The 19199-nt window shown below is 39.3% G+C and overlaps 1 protein-coding gene across 1 annotated transcript in view; it reads right to left on the minus strand.

Moving 5' to 3' along the window:
• The window catches only part of FLT1 (fms related receptor tyrosine kinase 1), a 107556-nt gene that overhangs the window by 64563 nt on the left and 23794 nt on the right, over positions 1 to 19199 (minus strand). Inside the window, exons 4-10 of the mRNA XM_058824828.1 lie at positions 17841 to 17965; positions 12521 to 12683; positions 12297 to 12433; positions 10575 to 10749; positions 8526 to 8643; positions 6446 to 6615; positions 5884 to 6043 (exon numbers count right to left, since the gene is read on the minus strand). Coding sequence (XP_058680811.1) covers positions 5884 to 6043; positions 6446 to 6615; positions 8526 to 8643; positions 10575 to 10749; positions 12297 to 12433; positions 12521 to 12683; positions 17841 to 17965 — 1048 coding nt within the window. The remainder of the gene's footprint in view (positions 1 to 5883; positions 6044 to 6445; positions 6616 to 8525; positions 8644 to 10574; positions 10750 to 12296; positions 12434 to 12520; positions 12684 to 17840; positions 17966 to 19199) is intronic.

The following is a 19199-nucleotide window of genomic DNA, read 5'->3' on the forward strand; positions in this document are numbered from 1 at the left end:
AGCTCCTGAAAAACCTCACTGATCACCTCCCTATGCTGCAAGAACTGGTTGTTCCCTCTTAACCTCTGTTTTCTATTTTTTAACTGAATACTTTTTTCTGAGCACGATCCTACCTCACATGCCTGTTCAAAGCCTTCTGCAAAGGCTTTTTGAAAGGCGCACACACAAAAGGAAAGAGGATGCTAACTAAAGTTTGTATATTTTTGTAAAAGGTGTACTCGATCCAGTAATAGCACTCCATTCATAATCACTGCTCAGCACACACAGAGCTTGACCTGGAGCCTTCCTTTGGCCAGGAGCCCCTGCTAGTGCAGGAGCAGGCTGCTGGCCTCGGGCTGGGGCTCCCCACTGGTTCGGAGGCTGCCAGCGTGCGGGGCCTCGCTCACGTCGTGCATCCCCACGAGCAGCCTGTCACACACTTTGCTTCCTAGGGCTGGGCCACACGCAGCAAAAGATCAAGCAGAAACACCCCACCATCTACGTGACCCTGAAGTGTTTTTCCTTAAGGCTGGGTGTCGGACTGCACATAGTACAGCTAAGAGACCATCCCTGTGAAGGCAGCAAGAAGTAAAAAAAAGAAACTGGGAAAAAATAAAAGCAACCCAACATAGGCAAGTGAGAATAAAAGCATGATACCAAGCAGAGTATCCCTGACCATCTGGATCCTGCTGTAGCTCTTATGTTTGAAGATTGATCCGTGACAAAATAAATAATACAATGCTTCTTGTTTTAATTTTTCAAAAATTTCATTGGAAGTGATTTGGAAACTAGCAATATTGAAACTTGAAAGCTTAAGGTTCTGATTCAACTAAGATCCATAATGAAGTAATTTATACTTGCAGAATAAATTTGTCAATGTGTAACCCTGTGGACAGACTGGGGCAAGATGTACTCAGTACAAAGCATGTATTTGTCAAGTTTACATAAACATATGGATGTGCCAGATCTGATTCAAATGGCATTTTGCAAACAAAATATTAAAAAATATTATAAATTCCATAATAGTGACTGAAAACAAGGACTTAGCTCTACTCGGAGGAAAGAATGTGTTCACAAGCAAGCATTGGCTTTTGGCTCCCAGTGAAAGTGCAGAATGAGATACTTGAGCATATTCCTTATTCAGGCTGAAGCAGATCAGATGCTGTTTCACTCCTCTTTTTCCTTTGGCTTCAAGTTCCCTGGAAATCCATGCTGCTGCAATGTACACCTGTGACAGTTCCTCTGCATTTTTTTAAGGTTATGTAAAAAACCACAGGGTTTGACTCTTATTAACTCTAATCTATTTCCCCAATCCCACCAAAATAAGGGAACAGCCAGTAGGATTTTTGGTGTACCCATAAGTACCTTTACAATTACTAGATTGCTGTAAGATGATTTTCTTGTAGCAGAGGGTGGAAAGGACAAAGGCCACCAGATCCTCAGCCAGTGTGCAGGTAGAGCTGAGGATTCAGCCACATGTCAAATTAAGCAAAGGCATTTTAGAACTACCTGTTTGTTAATGGCATCTGACCTACTTATACCAGCTCCAAAGACTCAGCCTTTCCCTTCCTGAAAATAGAAGGTGGCACAGGGAACAAAACAAGTCACTGTGGGCAAACTAATGGGCATCAGTGTTTGCAGACATCCAACAATTAAATTTGGGTGGTTCAGTACATTCCTAATTAAGTACAATTAACATTTGTTCTTTACTTGTTCATTTTACATCCCTCACTGACATCCCAAATCTGGTTTCCCCAGATCATCTATCCAAGCACATCCTAATGATTCTGCCTTTCAATCCCTTATTAATACCCTGACACAAACAACGCAGAAATGCAATTAGACTGCTATGCACACTTGGCCTGCCTCCTCTTTCACTGAAGCTGCTGGGAGTCTGGCCATGCACTGTCAGTATGATAGTTTCAGTCTTTCTGTATCTCTGCAGAAGTTTCAGGGAGCACCTCAAGCTTTTTTCCTCCCAGATACTTCATGTATTCAGCCCTCCATCTCCAATACCACCATCAGGTGGTTTTACCACCAAGTAGAGTTCACATCTTGACACTGTAGTCAGGAGAGCAGAGAATCTTGTACCAATTTCCCCATCTACTTTGCTTTTGTAAGCAACTCCATAATACTGTTACATTTCTCTCAAGCAAACACACACACAGGAAGAAAAAAAAAAAAAAAAAAAAAAAAAAAAAAAAAAAAAAAAAAAAAACCAAAAAAAACCTACCAAAAACCAAAAGCCAAAAACCACAGATTGATGGGATGGCAGGGTTATAAAATAATAATGTAACTTTCAGTCTGAGGCTAAACAAAACTGATAGCTCAAGAGGAGGGAGGCAGCAAGGTGATGGGAGAGTTGAAATACTCATGGTAAAATTTCAGTGTTGCAACTGTCTGCTGTTTCTGAAGGGCCAATCAGTCAAACCTTGGGCACAGGTTGGAGATCTCTCTCAAACTGCCCACATAGAAATGTCCAGAGAGAGAAACTGGCCCCAAACAACGCTGCACAGCTGCTGAGCTAGCCTGTGTTCCAGTGAGCAATAGCAGTGTCTCACATGCCTTTCCTGGCAATTTCTGCCTGGGCAGTTTAAGATAAACAGAATCTACTGAAGAGATTCAGGTCAAGAACCATTAACATCAAGCACGTTCCTGGCATGCAGAGGCTTGTTCTGCAGCCTCAGAACTGATCTGTTTTGGGTGGATCCCAGCCTGCCTGGCTCTGGAGACCCTCAGCAAGCCCTGCTGCTGCCTGCCCCCACACACCTCTGCTGACAGCCCAGCCTGAGGCAAATTCAGGATGGATAGGATGGCTCCAGAGGGGTAGAAAAGAGGCTGAGGAGGCTGCTGGGCACTTCAGGACAAGTGTTCCACAGGGCTGTGCTCTTCTGTGTCTACTGAACACCTGGTGGCTGCCCAGCATGGGAATGGGTCTGCTACAGAGCAGCAGCATATGCTGCAGTAAGCTAGCCCTGGAAAAGCAGTTTCTCAGTCGTTTAAGACAGACCAATATTTTTTAAATTTCTTTTCATTTTATTTTGCATTGTGTCCTCTACTGTCATTTGGCTGCCATCTCTAAATTTAATAGCTCTACATAAGCTTAAAGAAACCCAGAATACTGCTGTTTTGCCCTACACGGATTTCCTTGACTCTTCTATGTTTCCTTGTTTGGGTGAACATCAGAAGAGAATCTTTACACCTACATATCTAGTTAGCTAGCTAGCTAGCTATAAAGGTTGATTAATGGCAAGAGCTAGAGTAAGCAAAGTAGTTGTAACAGAAAAGAAAGTACAGGGAATTTTTAATTATGTCAGTCTTTCCACATTTCAAAAATTCACATTTGTTGAGCAATGTTACCAGTTTTTTATTGTTATTTACTACAAGATAACTATTGAAATTATTTAATTTGGCCAGTCTCCTGTTACTGGCCCAAGTGAAGTAGAGAGAAGAGTTATGCAAATTGATTGCATCAATCAGAAAGCATTGAACTATATCTGCATTTAAAAGCAATGGAATTCATTGAGGTATTTTTAGATTTTTGTAACTGAAATACTGCTTGGAAAATAAAGTGAAAGAAGTATCCAAACAACCTAATTGCTGCTATTAAAGGAGGCCATGGGCAACAGTCCTTCAAAAATAAAAGCATCTAAGTTAGGCAGTCAGTCCCCAGCTAGCAGAGACACGTGCTCACGTGGTGTGAAGTTAAGCACACACATGGTGTGAAGTTGCCTGATCACAAATAGAGCAACATTTTAGTGTTGGAAACCTGACGTTGGGCAGATAAATATAAAAAATGCAGTAATGGCAGAACAAGATATGTTTCTTACCTCCTGCACAAGGTAAAGACACATTAAATCTCTTGTTTAGGCAAACCTCCCATCGCACAAAGAGGGAAGTACATGAAACAGGTGGGATTAAAGGGTTTTCCAGTTCTTCAGGGAAAACACCTGAATAGACATCAGCTTGAGCAAGGTGTGCCAGCTGCTGAGGTATTCCACTTTGCTCCCTTCCTGGAGCAGGATGCAAAATGTAATTACTCAGGTATTTCTGTCTTTCTGCAATAGTTAATTGTCATATTACTCAGAGGGAATCATCCCACTTCTTTTAGGCAAAGCCTTAGAAACGGTGTTCTCCAGGATACTTCTTCAATGAGTACTTAAAGGAGAAGGAAGGGGAGAGGGTTAAAGGGAATCATCACAGAACAATTATGAAGGTAATTTGGAAGCCAGTCTGGAAACAAAATTGTAACAGAGCCAATACCTGATTCAAATTGTTACGTTTCTCCTTTGATCACCTGCTCAAACACACTCCTAATTAGCATTTAATGGAGTCTACAATTCAGCACATTACTGAACACCTGCACACAAATGTCAGTTCCTCTTCTGAAGACTCGCTGTCCTGTGCTGGAGTGCAAACCTGTGCTTCTAACAGAAGGAAATAGCTGACAAAAGATGAGCACCACCTCAGCTCCCAAGGAAGAGCCAACTGTTTCTTCAGTCCTGCACTGGATTTCAATCCAGACTATTCAAACCTGTAAAACTCTTGAAAGAAACTAAAATACTTAAAATTTTCATATATGCCTTTCTCAAAGTTTCTCTAGTTAAAAGATGCTGTGATTTCTCTTCTCTTACATCTCTTTGCAAAAATAAGTTTTGCAACTTGTTACTGTAAGGTAACACACCAGACAGAGGAAATGCAGCTCTCACCTGTCCTTGAAATGGAGAATTTCAGGTAATAACTATTCCGGCACGAGGAGAGATTGCTAGTGCCACCTCTTGGTGAGAAGGGCACAGAAAGACAGCCATTAGCATAATCCCAAGGACACAGCGGGAAAAATAACTTCTGCTTCTAGGCAGTGCTGACCACTCTCTCACTGATATCAAAGCACTGATATCTTAGTTTGAGATGTTTAGTATTGAGACACTCAGTATTGAGATGTCCTGTTTAGTTGAGGAACCTGTCTTGTACCCTTGCAATTAAGCCTGTACTTAAATATTTGCCTGGTGCTAAATCCCAGTTCTATGAAAGCGTTAAACAAGTGAAATCCTGTGGAGTGTGATTATTCTTCAACTGAAACTGAGAAAATGTTGTGTGTTAAACTTGTCAGGTTTTTAAATATCTTGCTTGATTGGGCTGTGATCCAAGTACCTTGCCTGTTTGAACCCTCCAATAGCAACTTAATGATAATGCTGTTGTGGAGGTTGAGTGTTAATCATTAAGTTTGTGTCAGATCTCATGATGCAGGAAGAGCTGTGGATAAGTGCGTCAACACAAGCTCCTAATCATAAGAAATAGAGTTTAAAAAAAACTTAAAATGTAAAAAGAGGATTAGTTGAGCACCACATCAGCATCAAGTAAGCTTGCATAGTGCCATTTATTCTTTATCCTTTTAAAATATCATCTGGAGAATGGTGGGCACATTTAGCTTGCTGAACTGAATCTGTGAATAAACATATCACAGAACAGATCTGACCTTCATAATGGAAGAAATTGCTACAATGTTTTCTGTTGATGTCAAAAGAAACCACGCATAGGAGTCACTGTGTGTGGAGAAAATCATGGAGGAAACCTCCCTGTGAAAGCATGTGAACTTTGCAAGACACTGTCTTTTCTCATGAAAATGCAGAAGCAATGATCACTTCTGGACTAATATTGCATGCATGAATAGTAGTGAACTGTAAATAAACCCAAATAGCAATACCAAATAACCACTCTGGCTTCCATTTTCAAATAATGATGGAGAAAAAGTTGCATTGTGACTACATGTCCACCGAAAAATATATCAATAAAAAATAGACAATTTTTATTAACTAAGCAATGTTTGCAGTAAGCTTTACTCTTGCAAAAAAAAAAAAATAGGTGTAATAGTAAAAGTAAATGAAAGTAAAGATGTTGTCCTACCTTGTTTTAGAATGGTTTTGTTTACAGGGATACCACATCCATGTAATTTTAGGTGGAGGAATACCATACACAGTGCATGTCAGCACTTGTTTGCTGCCTAGTAAATGCAGATTGGGATCAGGGAATGATGACACGGCCTTTTCGTATATCTGCGGTTTCACTGGAAAGGGCAAAAATTGGAAAGCTATTAAAACCAGCTTAATTCCAACATATTGTATGATTATAAAGATACTACATTCTTGTAGTGTGAGTAATAAGAAAAATCCCCAGGCGAACAAAAGAAAACAGTCTTAAATCATAGAAGTGGTTAGTAACACATTTAAGTCATCCGGAGCAAGTATGTGGCTGCAGAGGACAGAAACACTTCTAATGAAAACCAGCATCCATCCTCTGGTTCAAAGATGGATCCTTCACCCTGCATGTGAGGCTTGAGTTTGGGTCCATGAAGTCAGTAAGAAGACCCACAATGCCCTGATGTGTGCAGGATAGGTGACAATCCAGCTCAGAGAAAACTGAGCACTTACATGTTCAGGAGAAGCAAGGGAACACGTTGCAAACTTACCATTTACAGTAAGAGTGACTGTAAGATTCTTTGACAAGTTCCACTGTGGAATGCTCAGTATTATGGTGTAGTTTCCAGCATCCTCCTCAGCAACATCCTTGATGACTAAGGAATAGTCTTTAACCACGTACCGGGCACATTTCTCAGCAGCAGGTAGCCCATCTTTTAACCTGTTTCATGGAATTCCAGAAATCAAAATTCTGAAAATCATTTCTTCTTAAACCACCCATGTTACATCATATCCCTCAATCTTTTGGGAAGGGATTGGATTTCCAGTCTGAGATTCTGTTTACCACAGGCTTGTCCTTTCCTTTCAAATAAGATTGCTGATATTTGTAAACCATTTTAGAGAATATTATTCTATATATTAAAATTTATAAGAATCTGACTCTTGGGGTTCTATGGTATTTGAGAGTTGCTGAAAATTCCAACTCTGTCTCTGAAGATCCCAGTTGTTCATGGCTGTGACCTCCATTTAGTCTAAAAACCAACCATTTTGGCTGAGGGTGGGTCACAGAAATAAAGGTTGCATCATCTTGCACTGGCCATTTCTCTATGACCTCAGAATACATGCTGGGACAAAGTATTACAGTACTCCAAGCGCAGCTGTGATTTTAGGAAGAGGAAGAGTAAGTAGATTAGATAAGCACTTAAGAATCAGATATCCTGCTATCAAGAGAATGTTTTTAAAGATAACAGAAAATCAATGTAGAAAGTACTAACTGTTGCTCACACACAGATTCCTGAAGCAAAATATTTTTCTTCGAAGTCTAAACTACGGTGTAAAGTGCATTTTAACAAGTTGTAAGAAGGTTAACATGATGTTAGCAGAAGGGTGCAACATATATTCATTATAATTATGGATTTTATCTAAATGATTCACAAATTTTAGTAAGTTTTTAGAAAAAATCTCTTACTGTTATTAGACGAACACTAAAATTTGGTCAAAGGACTTACAGATTTAGGCATTTCACTGTTTGTGTATTTTACAGAATCACAAAACAGCTGCAGCTGAAAAAGCCTTTGGAAGTCATTTAGTCTAATGTCCTGTACAAAGCAATGTCAGAAGATTGCCCAAGACCATTTTCAGTATGGTTTTGTGTATCTCCAAGAGTGGATACTCCACCACCCCTCTGGACTATTTATTCCAATGTTTGACCAACCTCAATTTTAAATTTAAAAAAAAATTAAAATTTATTACAATGTTTGAGATTTTTTTGTTCAGAAGCTTTGAATCTATATGTGTAGTCAATAAATTCAAACACTGGAAAACCAGAAAATTATGTATAAATGGCTGGCACCAGTGTCACATTCACCCCTCAGTTTTCCGCATGAAGCCATAACTGTAAAGGTTTTGTAAAACAAGACAACACTTTTGGAGCAAAATTAATTCCTGGCTGTAACACGAACCCCCACTATTCGTGTATGTATAGTTTGTGTTCTTAATCAGTCTTGTCATGGACCCTTTGTTAAAGTCCAATTAATTGAGCCAGAGCTACTGGTGTTTTAAATTATTAAAAAAAAAATCCTTGAGATAATGAATAGATAACATTGTTGCATATGAAAGTGGATTGGATTAATAAAAAAAAAAACTCTTCCAAAAATTTCTTAACACAATTTACACAAGACAAAATGAATGATCCAGTGAATGCTGTGCCTGCAGATCACAGGTCTACAACCTGCAGATCACTGCATAATAATACCAACTTCCATTTTTTGCAATAGTGCATGCCTGTATGACTCAAGTCAATAATTTATTTTAATGAAAGCCTTCTTTTCTTTCTCTTACTGTCTGAAAAGCAAGTTCAGGTTTCATATCTAAGTCTGAGCAAAGCTGGATGCAATACTTCAGTCAAAGCTGGTAGAGATATTTAGCTATGGAGCATCCATTGATTTCAAGAGGAGACACATCCAACCTATTTGAGGATCTTTAAACTTTCCATATCTCCTTTCTTGCACTTGTGAAAGGGAAGTAATGTTCTCAGAACCCCAGGCAGCTCTGAAACTTCAAAAAGACCCTCCCCAACTCCATTATAAAAAGAGGTCCAGGATGAACACATGGAAGTAACTGTTGTCCTACCATATAACCTCTGGAGAGGGAAATGCCTTCACTTTCATTGACAAACGATAGGATTTTCTTCCAGCTACAGCCTCCAGCGCAGTTTTTCTTCGACGTTTCAAATTAATGAACATTTTATCTTAAACACAATAAAAAAAGAGCTGTGCATTACTGATTTTCACCCTGCAAAATGAGTAGCTCTACTAAAGAAAATGTGACTCCAAATAAAAATTATCTTTAGTAATTTTGATGCTCCCACATGTTAACAGCAAGAATAGAGCCTAATCTCCTAGAGATCTATAAAATATAAAGGAATACCATAAATATACATAAAGAAACTGAGAGGCAGCTCCCAGGGCATGAATCTGCTTGGAGAAGATACACTCTAGCCAAATTCACATTGTGTCCAGCCAGAAAAAATGGCACAAGATATAAAGTGGTCTGTAGTATGTGGGAGGCTGAACTGAGGACGATCAGATGACCTTTCCACTCTTACAGGCCAAGGATCAATGAATGTTCCAAAAGAAAATATTTTTCCAGAGAGGATTTAAGAGACCTTCAGAGAAATAGCAAAGGAAAAGGCAGAAACTTTCTGTATCATTGGTGAACAGCTGTTTCATCAAACCAACAAATCTTTGTCACTTCACTGGAATAATAATAACCTGCTGGAATTTGTTCTTATCCATTTGCTCGGCCCCCTATCTCCAACTCTCTGCCAAGTTGATGGTTTTTCCAAGAGGCAATAAAATTCATACAATACATTGGAAAATATCTCTTTCTCCCCTGCCAACTTGTGCAAAATAAAATATTCAAAGTATAAGAAATGTTTGAGTGTCCTTTTGATGGTACCTGGGGTACAATTTTTGCTCACATTATGAACTGCGTAAGGATGATGGACATCCATTAAACAAGTTCAACATTTAATCACACTTACCACATACATTGAAAATAATATGCACAGGACAAAAAAGTAATTTCATTACACAAGTCAAGTTATAAAGATACAGCCCTGATTCTGCTGACCTTTATTCATACAGTCTCTTTCTAATATGGGTATCCTATAGATGGGGCTGCTTATGTGAATGCAGGCTGACTTCAACAGTCCCAGCTTCTCTGACTCTAATTTTAATCTCCAACTTCTCTGATTTAAATTATAATCTAAACCTCTGTTTCTGAAAGCTGCAGTTTATCTGTTTAAGATATAGTAAGAGGTTATCATAATTCATCCTATGTTCCCAGTGCCTTATTTCAGAACTTAAATTCTATAGAAAATGGGCTGAAATTTCTCTCTAAGAATACCAACACAGAGTGCTTAGTCCACACTTCCAGATAGGAGAGGAAAGATACACTGCTGAAAATATGTAATAAATCCATATTCTGACCATGAGTCATCTATTGTAGAGGACACCCACCAGCCACTTGGCCTTAACACCAATGGTGCTCCAAAGATCCTGTCTAGTTCTAATTGTAACAGGGTGTCCCAAAGAAGGTCACTTCCCAAAGAGACCCGATGCCAAAAAAGTCCTTATTCATATGCATTTGAAATAATATCAGAAATTTCCAGATTTCACAGAAGGCCCAGACAAACCATAGGGAACTTGATCAAGAGTCTTGCTGTAAAACCCCGTTAATGATTTGCATTTTTTGAATGAGCTACCAGCTACCAGCTCCATGTAGAGTTAGGGTATTTATTGTTTATTTTTTCATAGAAATGCATAAGTACCATAGAATCAGAAGTGGGATTCTTCTATTTAAATTATGCTTCTACCTTCTTTTTCCCCCCAAACTAGAATTTGCCTGATTGTATCTCCTAGAACTGACTGAGGACAGCTCCATCACAATATTTAGCAGACAAAAGTGATGAAATTGAACATTAACATGCCTATTGCCAACAGTAGAGAACAGTCATGGAGGAAATAGCACAGGTTTTCCCTCCTGGAGTGCCTCCCTCCCTCGTTTCCCTTTTTCTGCACGCAATGGCTCCCACCTTGTGTCACAATGCAAAACCATCACACAGCTGACCTTGGTACAGGAGCACTGAATGACCCACAAGTGTGCACCACTTCTTACCATAGACAATGACAGTTGTGTTGACAGCCTTGATGGACGGCCCGCTCTTCACGTGGCAGGTGTACTGGCCTTTATCGACGTCCCGCACTCTGTCCACAACGAGGATGCTGTAAAAAATGTTGGCCTCTGAATTCTTCTGGTCAATACGCTGTGTTACAGAACCTCTTCTCCTTGTCTATAAGGGCCAAAGAAATGAACAAGAAAGAGTTTGATCAAACCAATTTTCATGAGTATTTCCTGAGATTTTTATTTTCCTGTACTGTCACCATAACTTAATTTAAAAAATCCCAGATGTCTTTGTACAGCACAGCTAAGCAAAAGACACATAACATTTCCAGAGGGTCAACAGTAAAAAAATATAAGCAACCTTATAGGGCAATTCATCTCTGTCTTCACCCAATGTGTCATGGCATCCAAATTATTACTTTTACAAAGGGAGGAAGATCCTCCCTTTTGTATAGCCTGTCATATCAACATGCCCAGCTCCCCATTGCCATTGTCCAGCACTGCTCCTAAAAATCCCTGAAGCCATGATATATCCAAGCACATAATTTGATGCCTGGATTCAGTGCCATAGGGAACAGACACACAGAAGAAAAGGACATTTACACAAGGAGGGGAGAATTCTGGAAATGCTACAGACGGAAAAGGGACTAGATTTGGCAAGGGAATAACAGGGTGGAACTGAAGATAATGTGACTCTGAGGAGTTATTTCCTGCAACTCCCCCTCAGCATTTGGCCTCAAAGTTTATTTAACCCAGGACATTGTTGATGTCTTATAAACACTGAGCACCCTTCAGTTACCATCTAAATAAAAACAAAGCGCAATTTCACAAGTGTGGTGCCCAGATAGGGCTTGGTAGGGGAGCAACGAGCAATATAATGTATTTGAAGCATTTCTTGTTGCTAAGTTGTTTATTTCTGAGGTGAAAAAATGCCAGGGAAAATGGATACAGTAAGCAATAAACAATTGCATTAATCTTCCCTGTATAATGCAATCATAATTTCAGCCTGTGATTAGATACAATGAGTGACATAATAAATGATCTTGACTTGAATCACCAGCATAAATCAAACTGACATGAAAGGAATGGGAGTTGTAAACCTTAAGCTAATGTCAAATTTCTTATCAGTTTTACACGGACTCCCTGGCAGTTATTCTGTAAGTGACAAATATTTATGGGGATGCTCCCAATGTGGGGGGTGGAGAAGCACATTCAAGATCATTCCTGTAGTTGTCAAAACAAGAGGATTGTTCCTGTGACACTTAACAAATGAGATTTTGCTAGCTAAATCAAAATACCTTTTCCAAACATGTTCAAATCGGGTGCCTGACTGTCTGCCAGTCTTTGGAATGAATGTGTTGAGAAGACAGCCTCACTGAAAACTTTTTTGTCACAAGAGAGAGCCCCTGCCTGGGACGGGGTGATAAATTTCGCTTGCTCCATCAGGTCGAAAAGAAGCTCCCAGAGATGAAACAAATCTATTCATTTGCTTGTGATTATGCAATATAACCAGAGCACATTGTGTAAACATGTTTACTTATGAAATTAGGCATCAGAAGGAAAAAAAAAGAAACCTTAAGAGACATGTCAGCAAGGGTCACAATGATGGAATGCAAACAATGGCAAGCATTCTGAAGCAGAATTCCTCCCGGGATGCTAGATGCAGCATGATCTGTGGGAAAACTCTGTTTTCTGCCTTCCAGCCACAGCACTCACCTCTCCAGGGTAAGTCCATGTCATCTGCACTCTGGTGTTCCAGGCTGCAGTGACAGTGCAGTTAATTGCTAGGCTGTCTCCCTTCAGCAGCTTGACGAGACGCGGGGTGCTTAACTGAACATCAAAAATGGTGTTGGCTGCACGTGGCAAAGAGGGAGAGCGATTAGTGATGCCAGCAGGGCAGGGTGCTTTCCGGGAGGCAGGGGGTGGAGAATGCCACCTACTTTCTCTGTGCGTCAGGTACTTGGTGCTGTACATGTGCCCAGCGACGGTCGTCTCACAGCTCAGGAGCCCGATGAATCTGTAAGTTGCCTTAGGTATTCTGAAGCCTTGCATGCTGTCCCAGATTATTGTCTTGCCATCAGGGATTAGGGTTTCTCGTGGAATCTGGAAGTGCCAAACACACGTCAGAAAAACAGCTCATCCTCGTGTCTACTCTCTAATCAAAATAGCCTAGTAAAAAAGGGATGGGCGAAAAAGCACCCAAAAAAATGCCAATCAACGTGAAAAGAATGACATTTAATAATGTGGGTTTTTCAAGTCACATTTTCATCACAAAATAGAGGAAAAACCTGAGTGAAGAATGCAAAGGCTGCATTTGTTTCCAGGATTTCATTATTTATAACAGGATGTAATTTATGACACAATAGATTGACACTACCATTAGTTTCAGCAGTTGGGCTGCTATTCTGTTAGCTCCTGGTTGGCAGCTAAAGTGCTCATCTCCAGGAACCTTTGCAATTAAGTATCCTGGTTCCAACACAGAGAAACAAATACACACTTTTCAATGGAGATGACAAATGGGCTTAATTTGCTGTCATTTTGTGGCTTTAAGAAATTCCTGCCAGGATTCAATCCATGCATTTCATATTTATTTTGCCTAAAAGACTTAAAAAACAAACAAAAAATTATTGCCATGTGGGATCAAACGTTCATTTTGTCAGCACTACAAGTTACCTTTTACATTATGATCCTTTGCACTTTAAGCCCCATTTTAATAAGATATCAAGGAAAACCTGAAGGAGTAAAGCCTAACACAGCCATTGGATCTCAGACAAAACCTCTCATTTTCAGATCAGCCATGAGTACAAAGCCTGGATATGACTCTACTTTGAGTAACACCTGTTTTAATAGTAAAAATAAGATATTTTTAAAGATGGCACAGAGCAGAGTTTAAATGAATTATGGTCATAAGGAAAGATTCCTGGATCAACTAAGCACCTTGCAGCCCTTCACTTCCCACTGTGCACCAATCTCACTGTGTCCCTTCATCTCTTTCTTCCCCTTTATTTGAGCAGAGGACTTGTGTGCTGGACAGCCCTTTCCCTCCTACAAGCAGAGCCATCATGGGTGGCTGTCGGAGGCTGGGGGAAGCAGAATGAAGTCTGTCTCCTTCCTGTGGGGTACAGCTGCTCTCTACAACGTGCCACCCTCAATGCTGCCTGTGCAGAAAGACACCCCTGAGATCACACTCACTCATCTCATGCCACTGCCTCCAAAACAACCAAGTTCACGATTAATCAAATGAGCAATAAATACAAAGCACAAAATGACGTGGTAGAATTCCTTATCTTTACAACAGCTGATAAGATGCTATAATAAGCATGCAAATCATAGGGAAGTGTGTGTAGCGCCCACACAAGTAAAGCCCATTACGTTACAGCCTGCTGGCTACCATTCAACAGTATCTTGGTCCCTACAAGCTCTGTTGCCATTCCTGTTCTAAACAAAATGCATTTTCAACTTTGGTGTAACTAGTGGTTAATAGTTATGTTTTCATAAGCTTCAATCGGATTTATCTTTTCCTGCTTTGGTGAAAATCAAACTATTTCTGAACATATTTCTGTATGTGTTTTCAGGAAGAAAGTGAAGCCAGAGGGTGAGAGCTTTCCTAGACTAGCATTTCCCACAGAATTCATTCACTGCACATTTATTACTTAATTGATGTATTACTGACTTTGTATTAGCCATACTCCAGGAATACAAAAGTAACCAAAACACCCAGAAGAGTCCTATTTTGCAACTTGTAATTGTGAGTTGTCTGGATGTCCACTAGGCTTACTTATTCTGGAGGCAAATCTTTGCCTGTACAGTTTACTCATCTGACACTCCTCAAAACCACTAGAGCTACATCTTTTTTGTATAATTCTTTTGCATCTCTGAGACTAAGTTACACTAGTCACCTGTGAAAGCATAACCCAACACTAAGTTACGAGAAGGAAAACTGAAGTCACCATGCTGATCACTGCATGGACGGTACAAGAGAGAGGATCCAAGAATAACACAATAATTTAGGTTGGAAGGGTCATCTGGTCCTGCCCCTGCGCAGAGCATGGCCAGTGTAGTTCAAGGCCTTGTCAAAAACCTTGGCCATTTGGTCATCACAGAGAGAAGTAGAAAACCTATGAAGAAACATCGTGCTGTAACAGTGAGACTCCCACTGAAGCAGCAGAAGATAAATTCAGCCACAATAATAGCTTTCAGATGGGAACCAACAGTGAGTCAGAGGCATTCAAAGAATCAGCTTGTTGCGACGGCTGCAGTAAACATGGAATTTATTGTCTACATACTAATCTGTGTGAACCCTATCACTGTGGCTCCCAGTGCATTCTTGGCCTTTTACCTTCTTTGTACTTTGTTTCAAATGCAACTATTTTTGGTATAGGCTGTGCCTCCTTCTTTGCTCCATCTTTGCTGAATGCTTTTGGTACCTGGCAGCATTAACACCGTACAGCCACGTACTGTGTATGTACATATGGTCAAGAGTTATAGCCAAGCTGTGGTTCCCCACATCTCCAGAGGCAGATTGTATTGGAAAGAGACAACTAAAAGTTTAATTTAAATGTACATTAGCTTCTCGAATGTTTGGCTTTTCTTTCATGTTTCCCCTTCCACCAACTTGGGAAGGATGAGGTGGCATTATTAAGAATTCAGATTGTCTGCGTATGTGATTCACAAAATCCCTTGGGGTTTTTTGCATTTTTTATTCCTTGTACTGAAGCTTATTTACTTCTATTCCCATGAATGTAATTGTTTTTATGATGGAGAATCCAAAAGGATTCTTGGTAAACAGATGGATTAAATAATCATATCGAAAGGTGATACTTTCTTCACTTATCAAGATAAGAAGAAACAAAGAGGTAAGAGAAGTGCACAGCTGACTTGCAATAAGGTTTATCTTATTTTATGGATCCTGAATGAGGCTGCAAGAATCATGTTGATAGGAATGATGATTTCAGAGGCTCTGAATATCTAATTATTAAGCATTAGATCAAAACTATTAATTGATTTCACAGTACTTCATATGATAAGGAAAAGGCCATCAGCTCCTGCAGATAAAGGTTACATCAGGACCTGAAGGTTGAATTTGAAATATGAATTAAAAGGTTCCTCCCCTTTTCCCAGTCTATGTTCTATTAGCTTCTTAATTTTTGAAGATCCCTCTCCTATGTTATATGTGATTGTGATGCCATAAAATACAATCTGAAATTGATTGTTCAGCCTGAAAATGAAAGCAACACAGTATCTGAAAAGGTTGACTAAGGTAAAGATGAAGTTTGAGTAAAAAAATAGTTTGTAGTTTTGAAGACGGATTATAAACCTTTCCCATATTGGTCCGCTAAGAAGTAGCACTGCAAAGAAACAAACGCTGGAGGCAGTGCTCATGCAACTGTAGGGATTCCTTCCAGGAGAGAGAGATTATTAAAAATATTTTGTGTTTTTACTTCCTGGCAATGTAGAAAGCAGAAACTAATGACTCTAAAGCTGGTATTTTCTTTCCAGTTCCAGAGGACTGCTTTATGAGGACACCAAATTCTTCCTTTATCACTAATGGAAAACACAAAATAGCTCTTGCCATTTCTCCAGCAGTAGTATGCCTGCAGCTGTGGAATGCATTTAACACATCTCTTAATTGCCCTGTGAGTAAAACCGTGCTGGAATCTTCATATAAGGGTGTAATAGAAGATAAATAAAGTAAGATATGATGTAATACATTGTAGCTTACATGCTTCAGGAAATTCTAGGATTAATTAGGGAACAAATTTATTTTTCCTGGAATGCAAAACATGTAAGCAACCAATCCTTTCTTTCAAGGCTTGGCTCTACCTCTTCCTTCTCCTTCTGAGAATCTTACATCTGGTTTTGATGGTGTAAAGCTGTGCCTTACACTACAAGCCCAAGCTAAAGGCAAGTTGATATTAAAATAAAAAAGAGAAGCTACATTTTAATCTTCTACAAATAAGGAGAATTTTTTTAATATTGTTTAATGAGAGAAACCTGACAGGAATTTTCTCAAGTAGAAATCGAATTTCAGATGCAACACTATAGTGCCCAAATAAATTCCCACTTTACAACACCCCTTCTATGGAATGCTACATCTCGCTTTTGATTCCCTTGCCACACAATCTTGTGCATCTTCTTGCAAGAGAACTGTATGTGTGTGTGTACCTACACAGACAGGGTAATGTCCTGGGTCAGATCACTTTCTTTTCTTTGCATTTTGTTCTCTTTCATGGAATTTAACAGGTTAAAACCAAGCAGTAAAATCAGTATCTATATTAACAAAGCAGCACTTGAAAGAATTGATAAAATTTGTGGTTGGTGTAAAGCTCTACAGTCAAAGAATAATCAAAGACTTATGTTGCACTAGATAAGTACCTTACAGTGGTATTGTTTGGCAATTGCACATTATTCTGTAAAGAGACAAACCTCCTTTCCTTTTAACAGTGATGAACTTTCATTGCCACTATGTACATAACTCCCTTTATTTAGAAATAAAACTTCTTTGCCACCTCCACCTAATTTTTCAGGAAAAAAAAAAAAGGAGGTAACTTTGAAAAAATGCCCCATTCTCAGTCTTGATACCAAGCACTTTACTGCATACATATGGTTCAGTTAGCTGTCCATGTAACTCTTAAGGTATCTAGGAGACAAATGTTTTCCTAAAACATGGAAATACCTTTTTTTTTTCCTTTCTCTCTGAAACTAGCCCTACCACATCAAATGTTGCAGTTTCCCTGTAAAGTTTCCCCAGAAAGAAAAGCCATCCCTTGCCTAAGTGTGCTCACATGTCAAAGGAAGCAGCAAAGTCTCTGGTGGGAGTGAGGTAGGGCAAAGGCTTGCAAAGATCCTTGTACTGCCACAGCAAGTCCCCAGGGACTCACCGCCTGTTCCAGAGGACAGAAGAGGAAAAGGGAGGAAGGGCAGGGGAAGCAGTGGGAGGAAATCTCTTCTCCTAACAAGAAATTCCTTCCTGGGCTTAAGAAACCTTTGCCAGTGAGGATTTAATAAAGTACTATGAAAAGCTTAAGTTTCTTCAGAAAATTTCCACCCTTTTAGGAGATGTGATGAAGTCTTTCTGTGCAACTCAAAATGAAGCCTCCAGGGTTGAAATATTTCTGAACACATTGACACCCAGAAACATTGCATAAGAAATATTAAATTGTCAAAATATTTCAAAAGCATTACAATAGCTGTAAACAAACAAACAAACAAAAACATCATCCACAGTAACACTTTCAGAGCATGCTCGGATAGAGGTACCTTTTTTAAAGTAACAGCAATGTTTGGATCTGTGACTCTGCATGGAATGATCATTTCTCTTCCTACAGCCATGTTTATTATTTTAGGTATATCACTGTGCATCTCTACAAATGGATTGCTTGTATCTGCAAAAGAAGAAAAAATAAAGGTTAAAATGTGAAATCTTAAGGCACTGCATGGGAATTGTAACACTGCATACAGACTTAAAAAAACAGACTAACCCTGTCTGTAATGAAAGCTAAACAAAGTCCTGAAACCAATCTTCTGTTTACTTTTGTCTAAACATATTCATCAAACTATTAAGTATTTGAAGGTGTATGTATCATTCAATAACAGTATCAGTACTTTGAAATTTTCTTTAAATTTCAGGACAGTTGAAGCCCATTTTTCCATTACAGCAACACCTCTACTGCTGAGATATCTGCTTCTTATTTCATGGCATTTGTATCTTTTTATCACCAGGAAAAGTAAATGTATGGGAAGTGAGCTGAAATTCACGTATCAGGAACCCCCTATAAAGCACATCTTCCTGATGTCTGCAAGGAAATTGATAGGAAAAATTCACACTGACTACATCAGGAGAAAGAATCTACCATGATTATCCAGACATTTTTTCACCTCCGAGCATATGGACTAGAGAGAGTTAATTCTTCTCCTCCTTCCCACTATCACAATACCTATGTGTCTCTTTTTTATGTGACAAGGTAAATGAAAATGCCAGGAAAACATTAATTCCTCTTGAGTCAAAGCTACAGCTTGGCAGAGTAATTTACCGTCCCTTGAACAATCCCTTTAACAAAGGGCATTGTCATAAATAGCTTGCGCTGGGAACAGAGAACATTGCTGGTGCTATTGTTTGGGCCACTAAACAAAGAGGGGCTTAAGCCACAGGCTCTGGCTCCAAATCTTCTTTGCAGGTGTTCAGATCTGAAGTTTCAGTTTGACTCACATTGCAGATAGACTACCTCCAAATTCACATAAGGTTTGGTTTTTAACTCCTAAAAAAAGCAGAACATTAAGATCTTAATTCTGTGCTTATCTACAGCTCTAATGTTTTTTCAGGCAAATCCCATTATTTTCACTCAATCAAAAATCCTAGAAATAACAATGGAAATCTTTCTTGGATAAGAAATTAGTAAAGTTAGCAAGAATCAATCCCTTATAAAACCTCAAACTGTAACACTTGATTTAAGTGTTCTGGCCCCAAACTTCTGCGTGTTGACCTATGTTCACTCGAGCAGTTCTTCAAGTAAGTTACTTTTGCTTGTCTTTCAAAAGTATGATATGCACTTCCCAGGGTCATCAAACTGTTCTGCCCTTAGGATCCTCTTTTCTTACTATATGCAATAATATTTTTGT

Source organism: Ammospiza caudacuta, chromosome 2, assembly GCF_027887145.1.
Source record: "Ammospiza caudacuta isolate bAmmCau1 chromosome 2, bAmmCau1.pri, whole genome shotgun sequence".
Classification (NCBI taxonomy): Eukaryota; Metazoa; Chordata; class Aves; order Passeriformes; family Passerellidae; genus Ammospiza; species Ammospiza caudacuta.